Source organism: Candida parapsilosis, contig 005809, assembly GCF_000182765.1.
Source record: "Candida parapsilosis strain CDC317 annotated contig 005809".
In the NCBI taxonomy this organism is placed as follows: Eukaryota; Fungi; Ascomycota; class Pichiomycetes; order Serinales; family Debaryomycetaceae; genus Lodderomyces; species Lodderomyces parapsilosis.
This window is the reverse complement of record NW_023503281.1, coordinates 111,124-126,447: the sequence shown is the minus strand read 5'-3', so window position 1 is coordinate 126,447 and position 15,324 is coordinate 111,124. Positions and strand designations below refer to the sequence as shown.

At 38.7% G+C, this 15,324-nt stretch overlaps 9 protein-coding genes across 9 annotated transcripts; 3 read left to right on the top strand and 6 right to left on the bottom strand. All coding sequences in view use genetic code 12, as the record gives it.

Annotated features, from left to right (window-relative positions):
* Nucleotides 1–228: 228 nt before the first annotated feature.
* CPAR2_200760 (uncharacterized protein) lies at nucleotides 229–4,410 on the top strand (the record flags this gene model as incomplete). Its single annotated transcript, XM_036808915.1, has 1 exon — nucleotides 229–4,410. The coding sequence occupies one exon, from the start codon at nucleotides 229–231 to the stop codon at nucleotides 4,408–4,410; it is 4,182 nt and encodes a 1,393-aa protein (XP_036665604.1).
* Nucleotides 4,411–4,445: 35 nt separating this feature from the next.
* Nucleotides 4,446–4,906, bottom strand: CPAR2_200750 (uncharacterized protein; the record flags this gene model as incomplete). The annotated part of the gene is made up of 2 exons (XM_036808914.1): nucleotides 4,446–4,753; nucleotides 4,816–4,906. 2 exons carry the CDS (start codon nucleotides 4,904–4,906, stop codon nucleotides 4,446–4,448), a joined length of 399 nt encoding a protein of 132 aa, XP_036665603.1.
* An 88-nt stretch (nucleotides 4,907–4,994) lies between these two features.
* On the bottom strand, nucleotides 4,995–6,626 carry FGR34 (Fgr34p; the record flags this gene model as incomplete). Its single annotated transcript, XM_036808913.1, has 1 exon — nucleotides 4,995–6,626. The coding sequence occupies one exon, from the start codon at nucleotides 6,624–6,626 to the stop codon at nucleotides 4,995–4,997; it is 1,632 nt and encodes a 543-aa protein (XP_036665602.1).
* Nucleotides 6,627–6,789: 163 nt separating this feature from the next.
* Nucleotides 6,790–8,061, bottom strand: MSS51 (Mss51p; the record flags this gene model as incomplete). Its single annotated transcript, XM_036808911.1, has 1 exon — nucleotides 6,790–8,061. One exon carries the CDS (start codon nucleotides 8,059–8,061, stop codon nucleotides 6,790–6,792), a length of 1,272 nt encoding a protein of 423 aa, XP_036665601.1.
* Nucleotides 8,062–8,253: 192 nt separating this feature from the next.
* On the bottom strand, nucleotides 8,254–9,690 carry CPAR2_200720 (uncharacterized protein; the record flags this gene model as incomplete). The annotated part of the gene is made up of 1 exon (XM_036808910.1): nucleotides 8,254–9,690. One exon carries the CDS (start codon nucleotides 9,688–9,690, stop codon nucleotides 8,254–8,256), a length of 1,437 nt encoding a protein of 478 aa, XP_036665600.1.
* Nucleotides 9,691–9,905: 215 nt separating this feature from the next.
* On the top strand, nucleotides 9,906–10,187 carry CPAR2_200710 (uncharacterized protein; the record flags this gene model as incomplete). Its single annotated transcript, XM_036808909.1, has 1 exon — nucleotides 9,906–10,187. One exon carries the CDS (start codon nucleotides 9,906–9,908, stop codon nucleotides 10,185–10,187), a length of 282 nt encoding a protein of 93 aa, XP_036665599.1.
* A 155-nt stretch (nucleotides 10,188–10,342) lies between these two features.
* CPAR2_200700 (U2 snRNP complex subunit) lies at nucleotides 10,343–11,878 on the top strand (the record flags this gene model as incomplete). The annotated part of the gene is made up of 1 exon (XM_036808908.1): nucleotides 10,343–11,878. The coding sequence occupies one exon, from the start codon at nucleotides 10,343–10,345 to the stop codon at nucleotides 11,876–11,878; it is 1,536 nt and encodes a 511-aa protein (XP_036665598.1).
* Nucleotides 11,879–12,045: 167 nt separating this feature from the next.
* CPAR2_200690 (uncharacterized protein) lies at nucleotides 12,046–14,208 on the bottom strand (the record flags this gene model as incomplete). The annotated part of the gene is made up of 1 exon (XM_036808907.1): nucleotides 12,046–14,208. The coding sequence occupies one exon, from the start codon at nucleotides 14,206–14,208 to the stop codon at nucleotides 12,046–12,048; it is 2,163 nt and encodes a 720-aa protein (XP_036665597.1).
* A 463-nt stretch (nucleotides 14,209–14,671) lies between these two features.
* Nucleotides 14,672–15,304, bottom strand: CPAR2_200680 (uncharacterized protein; the record flags this gene model as incomplete). The annotated part of the gene is made up of 1 exon (XM_036808906.1): nucleotides 14,672–15,304. The coding sequence occupies one exon, from the start codon at nucleotides 15,302–15,304 to the stop codon at nucleotides 14,672–14,674; it is 633 nt and encodes a 210-aa protein (XP_036665596.1).
* Between the last annotated feature and the right edge of the window lie 20 nt (nucleotides 15,305–15,324).

Here is a 15,324-nt window from a genome sequence, read left to right as displayed (position 1 = left end):
GTTTTTTATTGTTGGTTGTTGATGAGGGCAACGTGGGTGTTCGCGGTCACCGTTGAAATTTTCGAAAGCCTTCTCAATCAAGATACATACTTGTAGAAGATTTCCGTTTCAAACGCCACCTGCTCACGTCCTCAACCTGAAAGTTAACCTCTTTCACCATTCAAATGTGCTAATACAATTACTACTACTACGTTAACTGACTATCTTGATATTGCCACCCACTTAATTATGATAACTGACAATGCTCCAAACTTGAAGAAATTAACTAAAGATGAGTTGTTAACTCGTGATGTTTTCGGACGAACTGTGCTCCATGTATCTATACTACTGAACGATCCAGAGTCGTTGAACCAACTCACAAAGAACCCCAATTTCAAATTTATCCTTCATGCTTGTGACTATGAAAACGGATGGAATTGTATGCATTATATCATTTTCTACAAAAGACTACAATGCTTTAATGTATTAATACTGTATTTGCATACCAGTTTGGGTAATTTGTTTGCTCCCAATGGAGCCCTTATTGAGTTGCTCAAATGTAAAGATCGGTGTGGGTGTACTTGCATGCAGTTGGTGGACCATGATCTTTCTATGGTCCACCAACTTCCGGAGTATATTGATATCCATGACAAGTTTAACTGGGGAAGTAAAAGTAAAATAGGCTCAAATTTGAAATTGCTTCTAAGTACAGAAAAGTTCCAAGGGGATGATGAGCAAGATGTTGATGAGTTGGAACCAGCTGATGGGATTCTAGGAGGTTCTGATATTTACGTGGTTGGATGTAATAGCAATAATCAACTTGGTTTAGGTGACTCCAAAGATAGGTCACAACCTTTGAAATTATTTGATGATGCATTCATACATGAACAAAACGATTCTGAGATTCTTGCCGAAAGATTCAGTAAACCAAAATACAAGCAAATGGTGATTTCAAAAAACCACGCGGCGATTGTAACGGTTGATGGGGATGTGTTTACTTGTGGTGTTGGATCTAGAGGAAGATTGGGTCATGGTTCTGATGACTTGACAAGCTCATTCAAATTCAAACGAGTTGAATTTTTCCTCCATGAGCTGAAAATGGTGCTGGATATTGCCATTTCCAACAACCATTCTATTGCCTTAACCAGTGATGGTGATGTGTATACTTGGGGAATGAATGGGTTTAATCAACTAGGTGTCAATACCCCATCCACAAAAACCATCAATAGTTACTTGGATGATTGGATTGCCACGCCAACATTGGTTGCTGGAGAATTGAGAAAAAACAAGACCAAAAAGCTTTTAGGTATCGGAGTATCCAAGGTCCATTCGGTCACATGGACAAAGAATGAAATGTATTTTTGGGGATTGAATGTGGGTCAAATGGGGATACAACGTATTCGTAATGACGTCGAAGTAAAACTACACGACGAATCTGTGAAAGGTGAAGTACAAACATCTCCTAGAATTACCAGTCTACGAGATGAAATCAAGTGTGTGAGTACCACTGAGTTGTGCACTTGTGTAGTAACAGTTTTGAATGATATTCACATATACTACAATTTCCAACATTACAAGTTACCAAAGGTTCCTGTTAAAGGGTTAGGTGATAAAAATTTTGACTTGTTCAAGCCCCGTCGATTGACCGAAGGTACAGTGATTACAAAGATTATTACTCGTGGGCCCACAAACTCTATGATTTTATTGTCCAATGGATCCATCTTAAGCTTTTCATTGAACACAGACGACGTTAAAAATACAAAGTATGTTAATGTTTGGAAGCCACAAAATGAAGATATGAAGGTGGTTGATTTTGATATGGGAACAGATGGATCGGTGGTTTTATGTACTAAAGCGGGGACAGTTTTCTTGAAGCTCAATCAGTCAACTCAAAGAAGGAATTCAATGAGTGGTGCCGTCTTGCCGATTCTGGTTAATAAACACAAGTTTAAAAAAATCGAAAATGTCAACAGAATAGTACAAGTTACTTGTGATTCTAAATTTTTGTCATTTGGATTTATAAGAAATGAGATTGAATCGTTACCGATGGAATTGCAGGTGAATGATTTTGTTATTGATGTACGTCAATTATCTCCTATGTCAGAATTAGACTTGTATAGAAAACAGGACCAGTTGATGGGTGATGGGGATGGCGTTATTGGCGGTGACTCTGATGAATTTGATTTGAGTTTGTTGCAAGCCGAGCTGTACTTGTCGCAAAAGTTTCAATCACAGAGCGATAATTTTAATAACCTGGAAAAGCTTTGTGACGCTAGTGTGAAACTTGGCGATGAAAGGATTCAATTCCACAAGGACTTCTTGCAAAATGTGTCGAGCAAGTTTAGTGAATTAATCGCGAACGACGGGAACGAACTTGTTGGCAAGCAGTTCCGTGCTAAATGGAGTTCAGCTGAGTCTTGCTTAGAAGTTGTTTCCGAGACAAAGCCCCTTTCTGTATTCTTGTTCATACAGAGTGTTTACATGGGTACCAAAGTGGATCCATGGTCAAGCTTTGGATCAAGACTGAAAGTGCCAAAAAACTTGAAGCTAGTGTTTGATGAATTTGATGAGTTATGCAGCCTATTTCAAGTTAGTTTTGGGCCCAAACAACTTCGACGAGGCTTCACCAATATGTTGTCAGCATCAACTGGTTCTGTTAAGTTTGATTTAAAAGATGGGGAAATGTTTGCTCACGCATATCTCCTCAGAGTGAGATCAGCTTTTTTTGAAACGATATTATCGGAAAGATGGGGGATTTCATCGCTTATGGTTTTTGATTTCACTGGGTTGACAAAAGCACAAATGGAAATTGTATTGAGGCATCTATATGGTGTTGAGGATAAGGATTTGTTGAACAGTTATAATTTCAAATTTGCAGAAACTGAGACATTCGTGAAAGAAGCGCTAGAGATGATTGAAATTGCTGATGAGTTGTTGTTGTTCCAATTAAAGGCTGTGTTTGAAGTCGCCGTCGCTGAATTGATTTCAATGCAAAATGTATTGTCTTTGGTTGTCAATGCCGATTATATTTCCGCACGCAAGTTGTTTTTACAGTGTTGCTGGTTTATTCATCATAATCTCGAAGTGCTTCTTTATGACCCAATGTTTCAATCGATTCCGTTGGACATTATGGCAAAAATTGAACGCTGTTTTGACTTTGAGTCAGATGCAATGGATGAGTTTAGTAAATTGATTCCCAATTCAATATCTGTCGCTGGCTACATCTCGGATTTACAACTACACAACGAGTATTACATGAGTGACCACAAGGGGTTTTCATCTTTTGAGCCATTGGTTGATCCACGTTTGGAAGTAAAAAAACCTAGGGAACCTACGAAAAGAAGAAAATCAAGAAAAAGCTCAACTTTAAATGCCGATATCGTGGATTTCAGAAAAAATTTAGTTGCTGAGGCCAACAAAGTGTCACCGCCAGTTATTGAAGAGACAATTGAAAGTGACTTTATTGAAGTTTCCAAAAAGTCAAGATCAAAGTCTCAAACAACTTCTGGCTCGAAGTTGATGAGAGACGAATTGAGCCCCCCATTGAAAGAGCACATAAGGAGCGGTGATGGCAAACCTACCACCACACAAAGAAAGTCTAGTACTGGTGACTCACCCAAGATGTTTGTTCTGGCAACTACTCAAGCAAGTGCATCCCCACGTTTGACGTGGGCAACTTCGCCACCGTCAACATCACACTTGCAAACCGAAAGGTTTGTTTCGAAATCTCCCGAGCCTTTCGCATTGATGGGTAACACAACAGAATCGAAGCAATTTAAACCCAAAATGGGACCTCATGTCAAGCTTTCTCAAAGGGAGAGGAAGAAATTAGCTGCAGTCACTGCAACGAATCTGTCAACACTGACTGAGAGTAAAGCGCCTTTACCAAAACAAAAGCAAACCGATCTAGCTCCATGGGCAGCAGCGGCAGCCTCTGAGAATCCACCAACCACTTCTTCCACCAACTTCCCCACTTTGGGTGCCAAAAGAGTAAAGTCACCGATGAGCGCACCATCTACCAAGCCTTCATCGAAATCTACAAGAGATGTTGCATCGCCAATGGTTCATGCTAATTCATCCACTTCCTCGCTTTCCAGTATCTATTCTACACCATCATTGGCAGAAGTAATGCGTGGTGAACCTTTGAGAACAGATTTCACTCAGGAAGACAATTTGCCCAAGAAATCGCTAGCAGAAATTCAACAAGAGCAGGAGTTTGAAAGGTGGTGGCAGGAAGAATCTCGAAAAGTGCAGCAAGAGATTGGTGGATTGAAAATTGACAAGAAACAAAGAAGCAAAAGGAAACCCGAGAATGGACACCGCGGGAGTTCACAAAAGAGCCCAAACGGAACCAAACAGGACAAAATAAAGCTGAATGGAAACATTATGGAACCGATAGATACCAAAAGAAAACTATGCAATGGTACGTAAACTGTAATAATACAAAAATGTACATATAATTTATCTCATAGATTAACATCTTCTGGAAACCAACCATACTCTTCCAAGTCAACCAAGTGTGCTTGCGAAACTGGTATCTGCTCCTCTCGTAATCTATCTGCTTGAAGATATTGACCTTGTGAGTTTTCACGAGGGGAAATCTTGCCAGAACTCAGAAGCACTCTCCACCACGGAAGCGAATCGATATTGAGATATTCTTCTTCACTGGGATCAAATCCTCGATTCAAATCCTGAATTATCATAGTACAATGCTTTAAAGAGGAACCAACTTGTCTTGCATTGCCTGGTTTGTCTAATAGATACGCGATGTGTCCTAGAGTTGAAAGTTAGTATCAAAAGTCTTTACAAAACATGCAAGATTCGATGGCAACATACCGTATGTTGTAATTTTTCCTGGTGGAATTTGGTACACTATGGAGTATACACCGTAGTGGAATGCTCGGCTTTCATCAGTAAGCCTAACCATTTGCTTGTGGAAACCTTTTTACAACGCGTGTTACATTATGTGTGTATTTTGCTCAACTGTCGCACAAAAATTTCAAAATCGGTTGTAGTTAATTACGAGGTGCTATAAATCTATCAGACTCACCATTCAAAAAATCTATCTGTTCATTAGTCAATGATTTGTGCTTGACATACGCCTTATTGAACACGTCATAGATTGATTTCATGCATTTATAGTACTTTACCAAAAACTCAAATTTCTCATCTTCTCTCAAAGTTTCTAGAATTTCGAGGACTGGTTCAAGTGCAACATTGTGAGGTAGAATGAATTGCGGAGTGTACTCTTTGTTGTACTCTTGAATGAGCAGCAACACAAGGTCATAAAACAGACGTACCTTGTCTTCAAAAACTTTCAACTCCATTTGTTTCTGTTTATGCAATTCATCATAAAGTTTCACTTGGAAAGTAGGCAAAATGGATAAAACATAAATTAATGCATCTTTCCAGATATTTTCAAAATTGGAGGCAATCACAAAATACCAGTTTGGCTCTTTGCTCATTATGTACTCAAAGTCCCAAGTACGAGATGCCACAATCGTTACAAGTTCATCCTGGACCCCAACAACAATACCAGCGACATTCTCCCTAGCTCGTGCCAATCTGCGAACAATATGAATAAAATTTTGTGTTGCCGGCGGTTGATTGGCTAGATCAATGTCATTTTCTGCTAGTCTTTGAACTCGATTCTCCCCTGTAAAGAACAATATATAGATGTTGAACAACACAATAATTAAAATCAAGTACTTGATCCAATTTTCTTGCATGTGCTTATTGGGCTTATAGCCAAGCATTAACAACACTAGAGCGATTTGAAATGTAAGCATGAGCAATCGTTTTCCTGCGGTTACAACTCTTGCTAGCACATCATCTTCCACTTGGACTTGGGCACCTTGTTCTTGTGCAGGTGCAGGTGTCTGCGCAGTATTTGTCAGATTGTGCAAGACAACCTTTACTTTTTGCAGCTTAAACACAGAGTCTACTTTGGCAATACCAGCTGGACTCAAGAGCATATATGGTTGATGTTGACCGTTGTCCACTATAATACAATGCGAAGTGTTTAATACCACTTTTTCATGTTCATTTGATGCTGATGATATTTCATAAACCTTCAGGGATATGCCATCTTGATTCACAAGTTTGTTTGATCCCTGACCATTGGATATCGACTCATAACTAGTGCCAGTTAGATGCCATACTCGATCATCGCCAACGACGATTTTCATTGGATCCACCATCGCCATATCAGGTGGAATAGTATCTTCATTTTGGGTTCTCTCAGCCTCTTGATTTATTATTGGCAAAAAATCAAATCTGTCGTCTGCAGTCAAGTCTTGCCAAAACTCTCGACTTAAAATACCATTCACGGAACTCTTGATTTGTAGATTTACGGGAATGACATTGTTCATCTCCCGTATATCGTCGTTTGTGAGTTGGAGCAATGAAGGAACAGTAAGCTCATCAGATCCTGGATCATTCGGAAATACTTCTTCTCGAAATGACAAGACCACTTGTTCATAAAATGTCCTTGTGACTTGTCGATCGTCTAACCTTTGAATTATTGCTTGTTTCAACTCCTTGACTGAGGTGTTGGAATTAATTTCGAACAATGATCGTTCATTCTGAAGGTTTGGTTCCGTGGATCTCAATAATACGTGTATTCTAATTGGTGGTGCTTCGCTCATGCTGTTTCAAAGCGGTTGTGTAGGGCAGATTGTTTTGTATTACGTGGTTGGTACTTTTTTGCGCATTAAATTGGTTCTGCGCTTTTGCTAAATCTACACCAACTTGAATCATCTCTGAAAAGGTGGGTTATTTACAGTATATACACCTTATACTATTTACAAATCATACCTTGATAGCATGATACCTCTTACCTCTAAATCCAAAAACTTTACTATTCAAATTGAATGTCTCTGTCGGATTTGAATCAACAATGTCCAATTTAGTACAAGCAAACTTATTATCAGATTTCTTCATAAGCAAATCCATTTCGTCATTCAATTCATGACGTTTCAACCAATCAATTTCCTTGTCAATGTCCTCATCATGAAAGCCGGTAACATAAATCGGACACTTTGATTCCAATAACCCTTTTAACGACTTATCCCAATGAATATGGTCAGCAGTTTGGAAACCGGGGTGGAAAAGGAAAAACACGTCCAAGTAGGGATCAAAGGGGAACAAGTCACCCATATCATAAAGTTCATTAAAGTATTGGGTGTGATGGTGAATTGTTATCTGGTCATCAAATCTTTCAATCAATGGCTTCCCATTTGGGATATTTACAGGAGCAAATGACCTCGTCTCTTTGTCAAAATATGCTTCAGGTCCAATTAAATGAATTTCAAATCTGCTTTTGGGAAACAAGTATCCGAATTGCTTCCAAACGTATCCCGGAAGCATAGACTCCATTCTAGGACCCAAAATAAATATCCTCATTGGTCTTTCTTTAAAATGCGTTACTCCATCAATTGCTTTTTGGTATGGAGGATACAAAGTGTATCTCAATGCTCCCAACGACTTGGCTCCTTCAACAGTCACAGGACCTTTTGGTTCAATTTGATATGGGGAAAATTTATGTAAAATGGATCCAATAGTCATTGGGTAAGTAAGAACTTTGGTGGCTGCAGCCAAATTGAATTCATCATTCATGGGTGGGAAATCCCTCGTATAAAAAAATGAATCCCAATCACTCATGTTTATCATGAAATCTCTTTCTTGCTCTCCAGGAAATGCAAATTCTTCGAACTTCCTTCCTGATCTCAAATCATGTTCATACAAATTCACTTTTTTCAAAAGTTCATATTTCTTCTTTGCGTGGTATTCAGTATCATTTTCCCATGCTTCTTTTGATGCGTGTGTTGGTATTCCCGAGTACGGGCATACAAAATTGACAGGTTTATGGGTTACTGGACACAACGCTTTTGCTCTTATAAGTGCAGCATGTGTTCGGATGTCTTCATAGGGTGATTCATCCCAATTGTACAATTTTCTTTCGTCCTTTTCCTTATTTGGATCATTCATGGATAACATTTTCCAAAACAATGAGAAACTCCTCCTGTTGGATACATTGCTCTGTACAGCTCGCCTGCACACGTGACTTATGGAGTAAATCATTGTAAAACGAGTTGTGTGACGATGTGGAACTCAAGTGTACTGGCAGTGACTCTATTGGTTCAGAGTTTATATGGTATGATTTATACAGCACAACTTTAATGGGTAAACGCCAATTTTTGGAAATTTTTTTCTTTTCAATTTACAGCTCATTTTGGTAGCGAAAACGCTTTATATGACTATACATACTATATGCTACTCTTGATTACGCTTAAAGTATTCAAAGTTCCAATCCTTGTTTGGATGGTCAAAATAGTCTAGGTTGGCGGCAAAGTTTTCAGTACTTTGCTTGTCCACTACGCTGATTTTGTGGAATTCGACTTCATGGTTATCCAATTTCCCATCACGAACCATTTTAAACAATGCAACAAAGTTACCAAACATGTCATACATTTCTATCCAATAGATGAATGAATCACCCCACTGAAGTGCTGTAGCAATATTGTCATTTATTGTGATTGGAGAAGGGAACTTTCTCTCTAATGTGTGAAGAAACAATTTGCCAAATCGATTCAACAAGTCTCCTTCATCAATGTCATTGGCATTAATAGCAATGACTCTGGTATTCCAATAAGGCTTATCTCCCTTATACTCGTGTTTCAAACTTCCAAGATAGAATCCATCTCCGATGGGGTTGATGTAAAACTGGTCCAAGTCGACTTTTTCATTCTTCACTTTGGCGACTTGAGAACCCTGGTTAGGCAGTTGGTATTCAAAAAATGTGTCATACGTAACTTCCTGAAGTGATAAGTTATCATCTTGGTCTATTTTCTTGCATGTGATGTCAACAATATTTTCATGAATCAAATTCTTTCTAAACTCTTCAAGCAGACAAAGTCCTGGTACATTCACAATCATTTGATACTGACATGTCTTAATCTCTTGAATTTCCATTATCCCTGGTCTTCCGAAATCTTGATCACATTTATACACTATATCAACCGTTCTTGGTTGTAGTGTCAAATCACATATTTCTCCATTCCCCAATGTATGTTTGATAAATTTTTGGGTATTTGTTGAATAGTCAACTTCGTCATCACCGAAAGAGCTAAATTCACCTTCAAAAACAATGAAATCGCGTGGATCTAAGTTGACCTTGTTCTGTTCATCTCTTTGATTCCTAATTTCTGTTTGTTTGTAAGGTTTGGCATTGGGGAATTTACCTAGTACGTAAACATGGTTTGGTAATTGTGCCCTGTGATTGCCGCTAAGGAAATCCACGAGATCTTCATGAAACTGCATAATTTTATCACCAAAGCAATACCCCACGGTCCAGTAACCTGCCTGTATATTGAATTCCAATGTACATTTATCATCATCAAACGTCTCCAGAATGATATTTATTGCCGTTTGCTTCAATTCGGATGTGGCAAAATGGTGCACGGGTTTGGAAATGTTTACCTTTTTGTCGACGGGTAGGTGGCATATGTAAGGTTCAATTTCATTGTTTGCATTTAGGGACATTATTTCAAACAGACCCAACTCGGACTTTTGTTGTGTTAACGAATGTGCCACGTCAACCGGTATTCGAGCATTATCGTAAACTATGCGGTTTTTCAATGTTTGGGTGGATTGTGACAGTGAAGATGATACCTTGAAAAGACTGACTAGTAGAATGACGAGCAAATTCATTGACAAGGTGTGTTCAAGGGCGCAGAGAGATGAATTACGTGGAGATCAATTTGTAGCGCAGTTGAAAAAAAGGATTTATATCGCTTCAAGAGATCACAAGGATAATACATTGAAACCCCATTTCAGCGGACTTTGCAAAACACTGAAGCTATCAAGTACATTATCATTGAAGACAATATATCACACCACTCGTTTGGCATCATTTTCATTACCAGATGTCGAGAAATTCACTGGTGACATCTGCAACAGGACCCGAAACCAGCTCCCTACAAGGTCTTTCAACACCAAAACTCAACGGCACAACATCAAATAAATCCCGAAACGAACCAAACACATCTATCATAGAGAAGAAACCTACTTCATTTGATATAGCACATGAGATTGAGCGTGAATTAGCAAGGGCCACAGAATTGCTAGATAAAAACGACAAGGAAATAGGCGTAAAAATTGATTCTGCGTTGAAGAGAGTCTCGGCATTGAAACAGAGGAATAAATAAGGGTGGGTCAATTAGGGACTAGTATGCGTAGTAGTATGATGATGGGTATAGACTTTGTATAGAGTGTTCCCAATGATTGATGATGCAATAAGTGAAAAAAACAAAAAAAAACAAGCGCAATATACGTTCTAATATCGTACTGCTCAATCCCATCAATGTCAGTCAAACGGTCAAAGAATCAGATACGTAGAGAGAGACTTAAGAAGAGAAGGCTCGAGGAGCAGCAAAATGAGGAGACAAACGAAAGTAAAGCTGCTGGTACTGAGTCCGAGGTGAAGTCGACTGAACCCGAGGCAAAGACAGATCACGATGGTTCAATCCATGACATTAAAATAGATGAGAATGATCCTCTACTACAGCAATTTCAATCAGTCTTGAAAAAATTCACCCCTATGTCCCAAAAGCAAGACCTGCAACTAGTCGAGGTACTGAATGGGTATCAGCACAATGATGAAGAATATACATCGAATGAATCAGATGAAGATGAGCAAGCAGAAACCACCACAAACACCACATTATCAAAGCGGCAATTAAGACTACGAAATAAGGTTTCACTAGCATCACTCAAGATGTCGACTCATCGACCGGAAATCGTCGAACCTACCGATGCCGATGCACAAGATCCGTATTTGCTTGTATTTATCAAATCTCAACCAAATATAATTCCGGTCCCTTCGCACTGGAGCTCCAAACGTGACTATCTTTCTTCAAAACGAGGCGTCGAAAGGCCATCGTTCCAATTGCCCAAGTTTATTCGCGACACCGGTATTGAAGAAATGCGCCTGACAACCACTTCAAGCGACGATCGTACTTTGAAACAACAACAACGTGAACGAGTACAAGTAAAACTAGGCAGATTGGACATGGATTATGAAAAGCTATACCGCGCATTTTTTCATCATCAATCCAAGCCACGACTATCGAAATTTGGTGAGTTATATGAAGAAGGTAAAGAATTAGTTGATGAATTGACCAATGAAGCTAAAAAGATGAGACCTGGTGTGGTTTCGAAAACATTGAGACAGGCATTGGGGATGAATGACCATGATTTGAATATTGCACCTGCTTGGATTACGATAATGAAGGATATTGGCAAGCCTCCATCGTATCAAGATTTGATCATACCTGGTATTGATGAGGACTATAATAATAGCGGGTATAGAGATAAACATAGTGTTGATGGCGATGTTAGAGTTGAGCATTGGGGAAGGATAAAGACGCTAGTGGAGTCAGAAAGTGAGGGGGAGGAAGAAGACGACGAGAGGGAAGACGAGGACGAAGATGAGGGCGGGGAAGAAGATAAAGTTGAAGAGGAGGAAGAAGATGAAGATGAAGATGAAGATGAAGATGAAGAGGAGGAAGAAGAAAAGAACAATAAAAATAACGAAAGAGAAACTGCACAAAATAACGGACCATCTCGTAAGAAACACGATTCGGTTGTTCACACAGATAGTGACAGTGATGAAGAAGATAAAGAGTTACCAAAAAAGAGCTCACTCAAAGATGTCTTATTCAACATTTTCGGTGATGAAAATGCACCAGATTTTGATAGCAAAAACTCCATGGGTGCTAATGATCCAGGGGTAAGTGCTAATGATTCTACAGTTTCAAAGGAACCCAATATCAGAAGTAAGCTATCAACAATTCACGGTAAAAACGTTGCAGCAGAGAAATCCCCTTTTGATATCTAATAAACGACTTTCCCTCCCTAAGTTATACACTTAAATACTTTTCTTTTTAATGTACACGGGATAAGGTATATAAATGCTACAAACTAACTATGCTAATGTGAAATGAAAAAGAATGGAAAAGAACTTCCAAAACCACTCTCTACTCCAACACCTCTTTGTTTCTTCGTTTAAAAGTTGATGGCTGGTTTTTCATCTTTTATTTTGTCTATTTTAGCACCAAATGCAGCAACACATTTAGCCATTGTTGGCGAAGATCTCGATATCACATCAGTGAAATAAAAGTTGGTGATTGGATTCCTCAAAGGTTCACCAGCAATCTTGGCTGATTTATTCTTATTTACCAAATCAAGGAATCCAATTTGAGCAATTTCTGAAGATACAGGTTCAATAACATCATGTCTCACCAAATGTGGGGCAATTTCGCCCAATCTCATCCTAACAGAAACAATGTCATCATAGGGTAATTTAGCACCAAGGTATTCTGACAATGCTCTTAAAATCTTCCAGTCTTCACGAGCAACCCCCGGTGGGTTGGTAGCTGCTCTAGTGATTTGGGTTCTTCCTTCAGTATTGACATATGTGGCTGATTTCTCAGTGTATGCCGAACCTGGTAAAATAACATCGGCAAATGAAGCACCAACGTCACCATGATGACCTTGATATACAACAAATGCATCCTTGGGGATCTCGTTGTTGGAGATTTCATCAGCGCCTAATAAATAAATAAATTTGGGGGTGGCAGTTTGTTCTGACAAGGTATTGAATCCAAGATCCAATGCAGCTGCTCTTGAAGCTTCACGATGTAATAAATTGACACCATTCCATTCTTCGGTATTGAAATTTTTGTGTTTAGAGGCAAATTCACCAACGGTTTTGTAGATGGCTTGGGCATCCTTGGAGTCAGCAACACCTGATCCAACAATTATTAATGGTCTTGAAGCTTTAGCTAACTTTTCACCAAACTCACCATCGAGTGCCTTTTTAAGATCATTGGCATTGTCACCTAATTTGGTGACATCAAAAGTAGAATCAAATTCCTGACCCACTGAAGCAATCTCCAAACCTGATCTTAACCATACTTTTCTTATCCTCGTGTTTAATGTAGCAGCTTCAAACCTTGGGTTTGTTCCCACAAGGAGAATTTGATCAGCATCTTCTATTCCATCAATGGTGGAGTTGAAAATGTAGTTTGATCTAATGTCCAAACCATGGGCATCAACAGCTTGTGGTACATCAGTGGTGACATTTTCGGAACCCAACTTGTTTGCCAAATCTTTCAAAGCAACCAATGATTCAGCATCAACCAAAGCACCGGCAACTGCTTTCAATTCACCATTTTGTGGTTTAATTTTGGTGTATGCAGCAGCAATTGTTGACAAGGCTTCATCCCAAGTGGCGGTCTCAAATTTATCGCCATTTCTAATCAATGGAGTAGTCAAACGTTGAGTTTTTAAACCATCACAAGCAAACCTTGTCTTGTCGGAAATCCATTCTTCATTAACATCATCATTCAATCTTGGCAAAACTCTCATAACTTCAATTCCTCTACAATCAACTCTAACATTGGATCCAACGGCATCCAAGACATCAATCGTTTCAGTTCTCTTCAATTCCCATGGTCTAGCTCTGAATGCATATGGCTTGGAAGTTAATGCACCAACAGGACATAAATCAATGATATTACCCGACATTTCTGAGTTGATATTTCTTTCGATATAAGTACCAATTTGCATATCGTTACCTCTACCAGCAGTACCAAATTCAGGTGCACCAGCAACATCATTCATAAAACGAACACATCTAGTACAATGGATACATCTGTTCATCGAAGTCTTGACCAATGGTCCAATGGCTTTATTTTCAACGGCTCTTTTACCAACCAATTCTTTAAATCTACCACGATCAGATCCATATCTTTGTGATTGTTCTTGTAAATCACATTCACCACCTTGGTCACAAATAGGACAATCCAAAGGATGGTTCTCCAACAACATTTCCGTGACTCCTTCTCTTGCCTTTTTAATTCTTTCGGAGTCAGTGTGAACAACCATACCATTTTGGACGGGCATAGCACAAGATGCAATCAACTTTGGCATTCTTTCGACATCAACCAAACACATACGGCAATTACCAGCAATGGCTAATTTGTCATGGTAACAATAACGAGGGATTTGAACACCAGCCAATTGTGCTGCTTGAATGATGGATGATCCGGCTTCTACTGAAACTTTTCTACCATCAACTGTGACTTCAACATCTGCTAGTCTTTTTGCTGAAGCAGAAATGTGACGTTTGGAAGTTTTGAGTATATGAGACCTTATTGAAAGCATAATGTGGTGGGGTGAATATGTGTTTATATATATGATAGGGTTGGGATCTAATGTATCTTTCTCTTTTAATGAGTAGTAGTCTATTAATCAATAATTGTGTGAGGTAATGTGTCGTTGACGAGTTAGGGTTGGTTGTTGACAAGTCTGTAAATGTTCCCAAAAGTCTAGCTTGAAGTTTGGTAGATTGGTTTATATTGGTCTTTTTTGCACTGAATTTTTTTTTTGTCTTTCCTTGTCTGTATGCTGCTCTCTTATGTAAACTTAATAATGAAAATTTACATTTATGTTATTGGTTGAAAAATACACGCTACCAGTTACATCAAAAGCCAATTTACTACTTTACACTTCGGTGTTAACAGCACATATACCTATGAAAGACTATTCGATACTACAGTACGTACCCATATAAGATCATTACAACTACGTTATCACACCATACCTTCTTAGACAGAACTACTTAACGCTATCTACTTTGTTCGTTACCACCACCTGCAAGCATAAATATAAGCAATGGAGGTACAACATACATCCAGTTCTTTTGGATCCATGATCTATCATCGACTGGAACTTCAACTTCCTCTTCAATCTCCCTCGTTACTTCAACTCCATTATCATCAATTTCTTTAATCAACTTTTTTTGTTTCACCTTCTCAACAACAGGGCCATCACCAGCTTTCTTTTGTTGCTCTTCTCTTTGTTTCTTTAACGAATCAGGATTCAAGTTCGGCTGTGCTGCAATAACCTGTTTACGCTTTTTCACTTGCGGTTTAGCCAACTTGTCGTCAAATGATAACGATATTCTCAGTATATCACCATCCCCATCGAGAAATAAATTAAACACAGCTTGCGTCAAGTTTGGTGCATTGGATTGATAACTAAAACACTCGTTATTATGTATATCCTTGGTTCCTATACAATATGCTTGGTTCTCTAGTTGTAGATCAGCCACATCCATTAGATATACAGCGTCATTCTCAATAAACCCAATTGGATCAGATGTAACTTGATCTATTGGTTTTATGAATAAATTGATTCTTTTTGATGAAACAACTGAGATAAGTATAGTAACAATGATAAATTGAAGTATTGAAGACATATCTTGCAAAAATGTTTCAA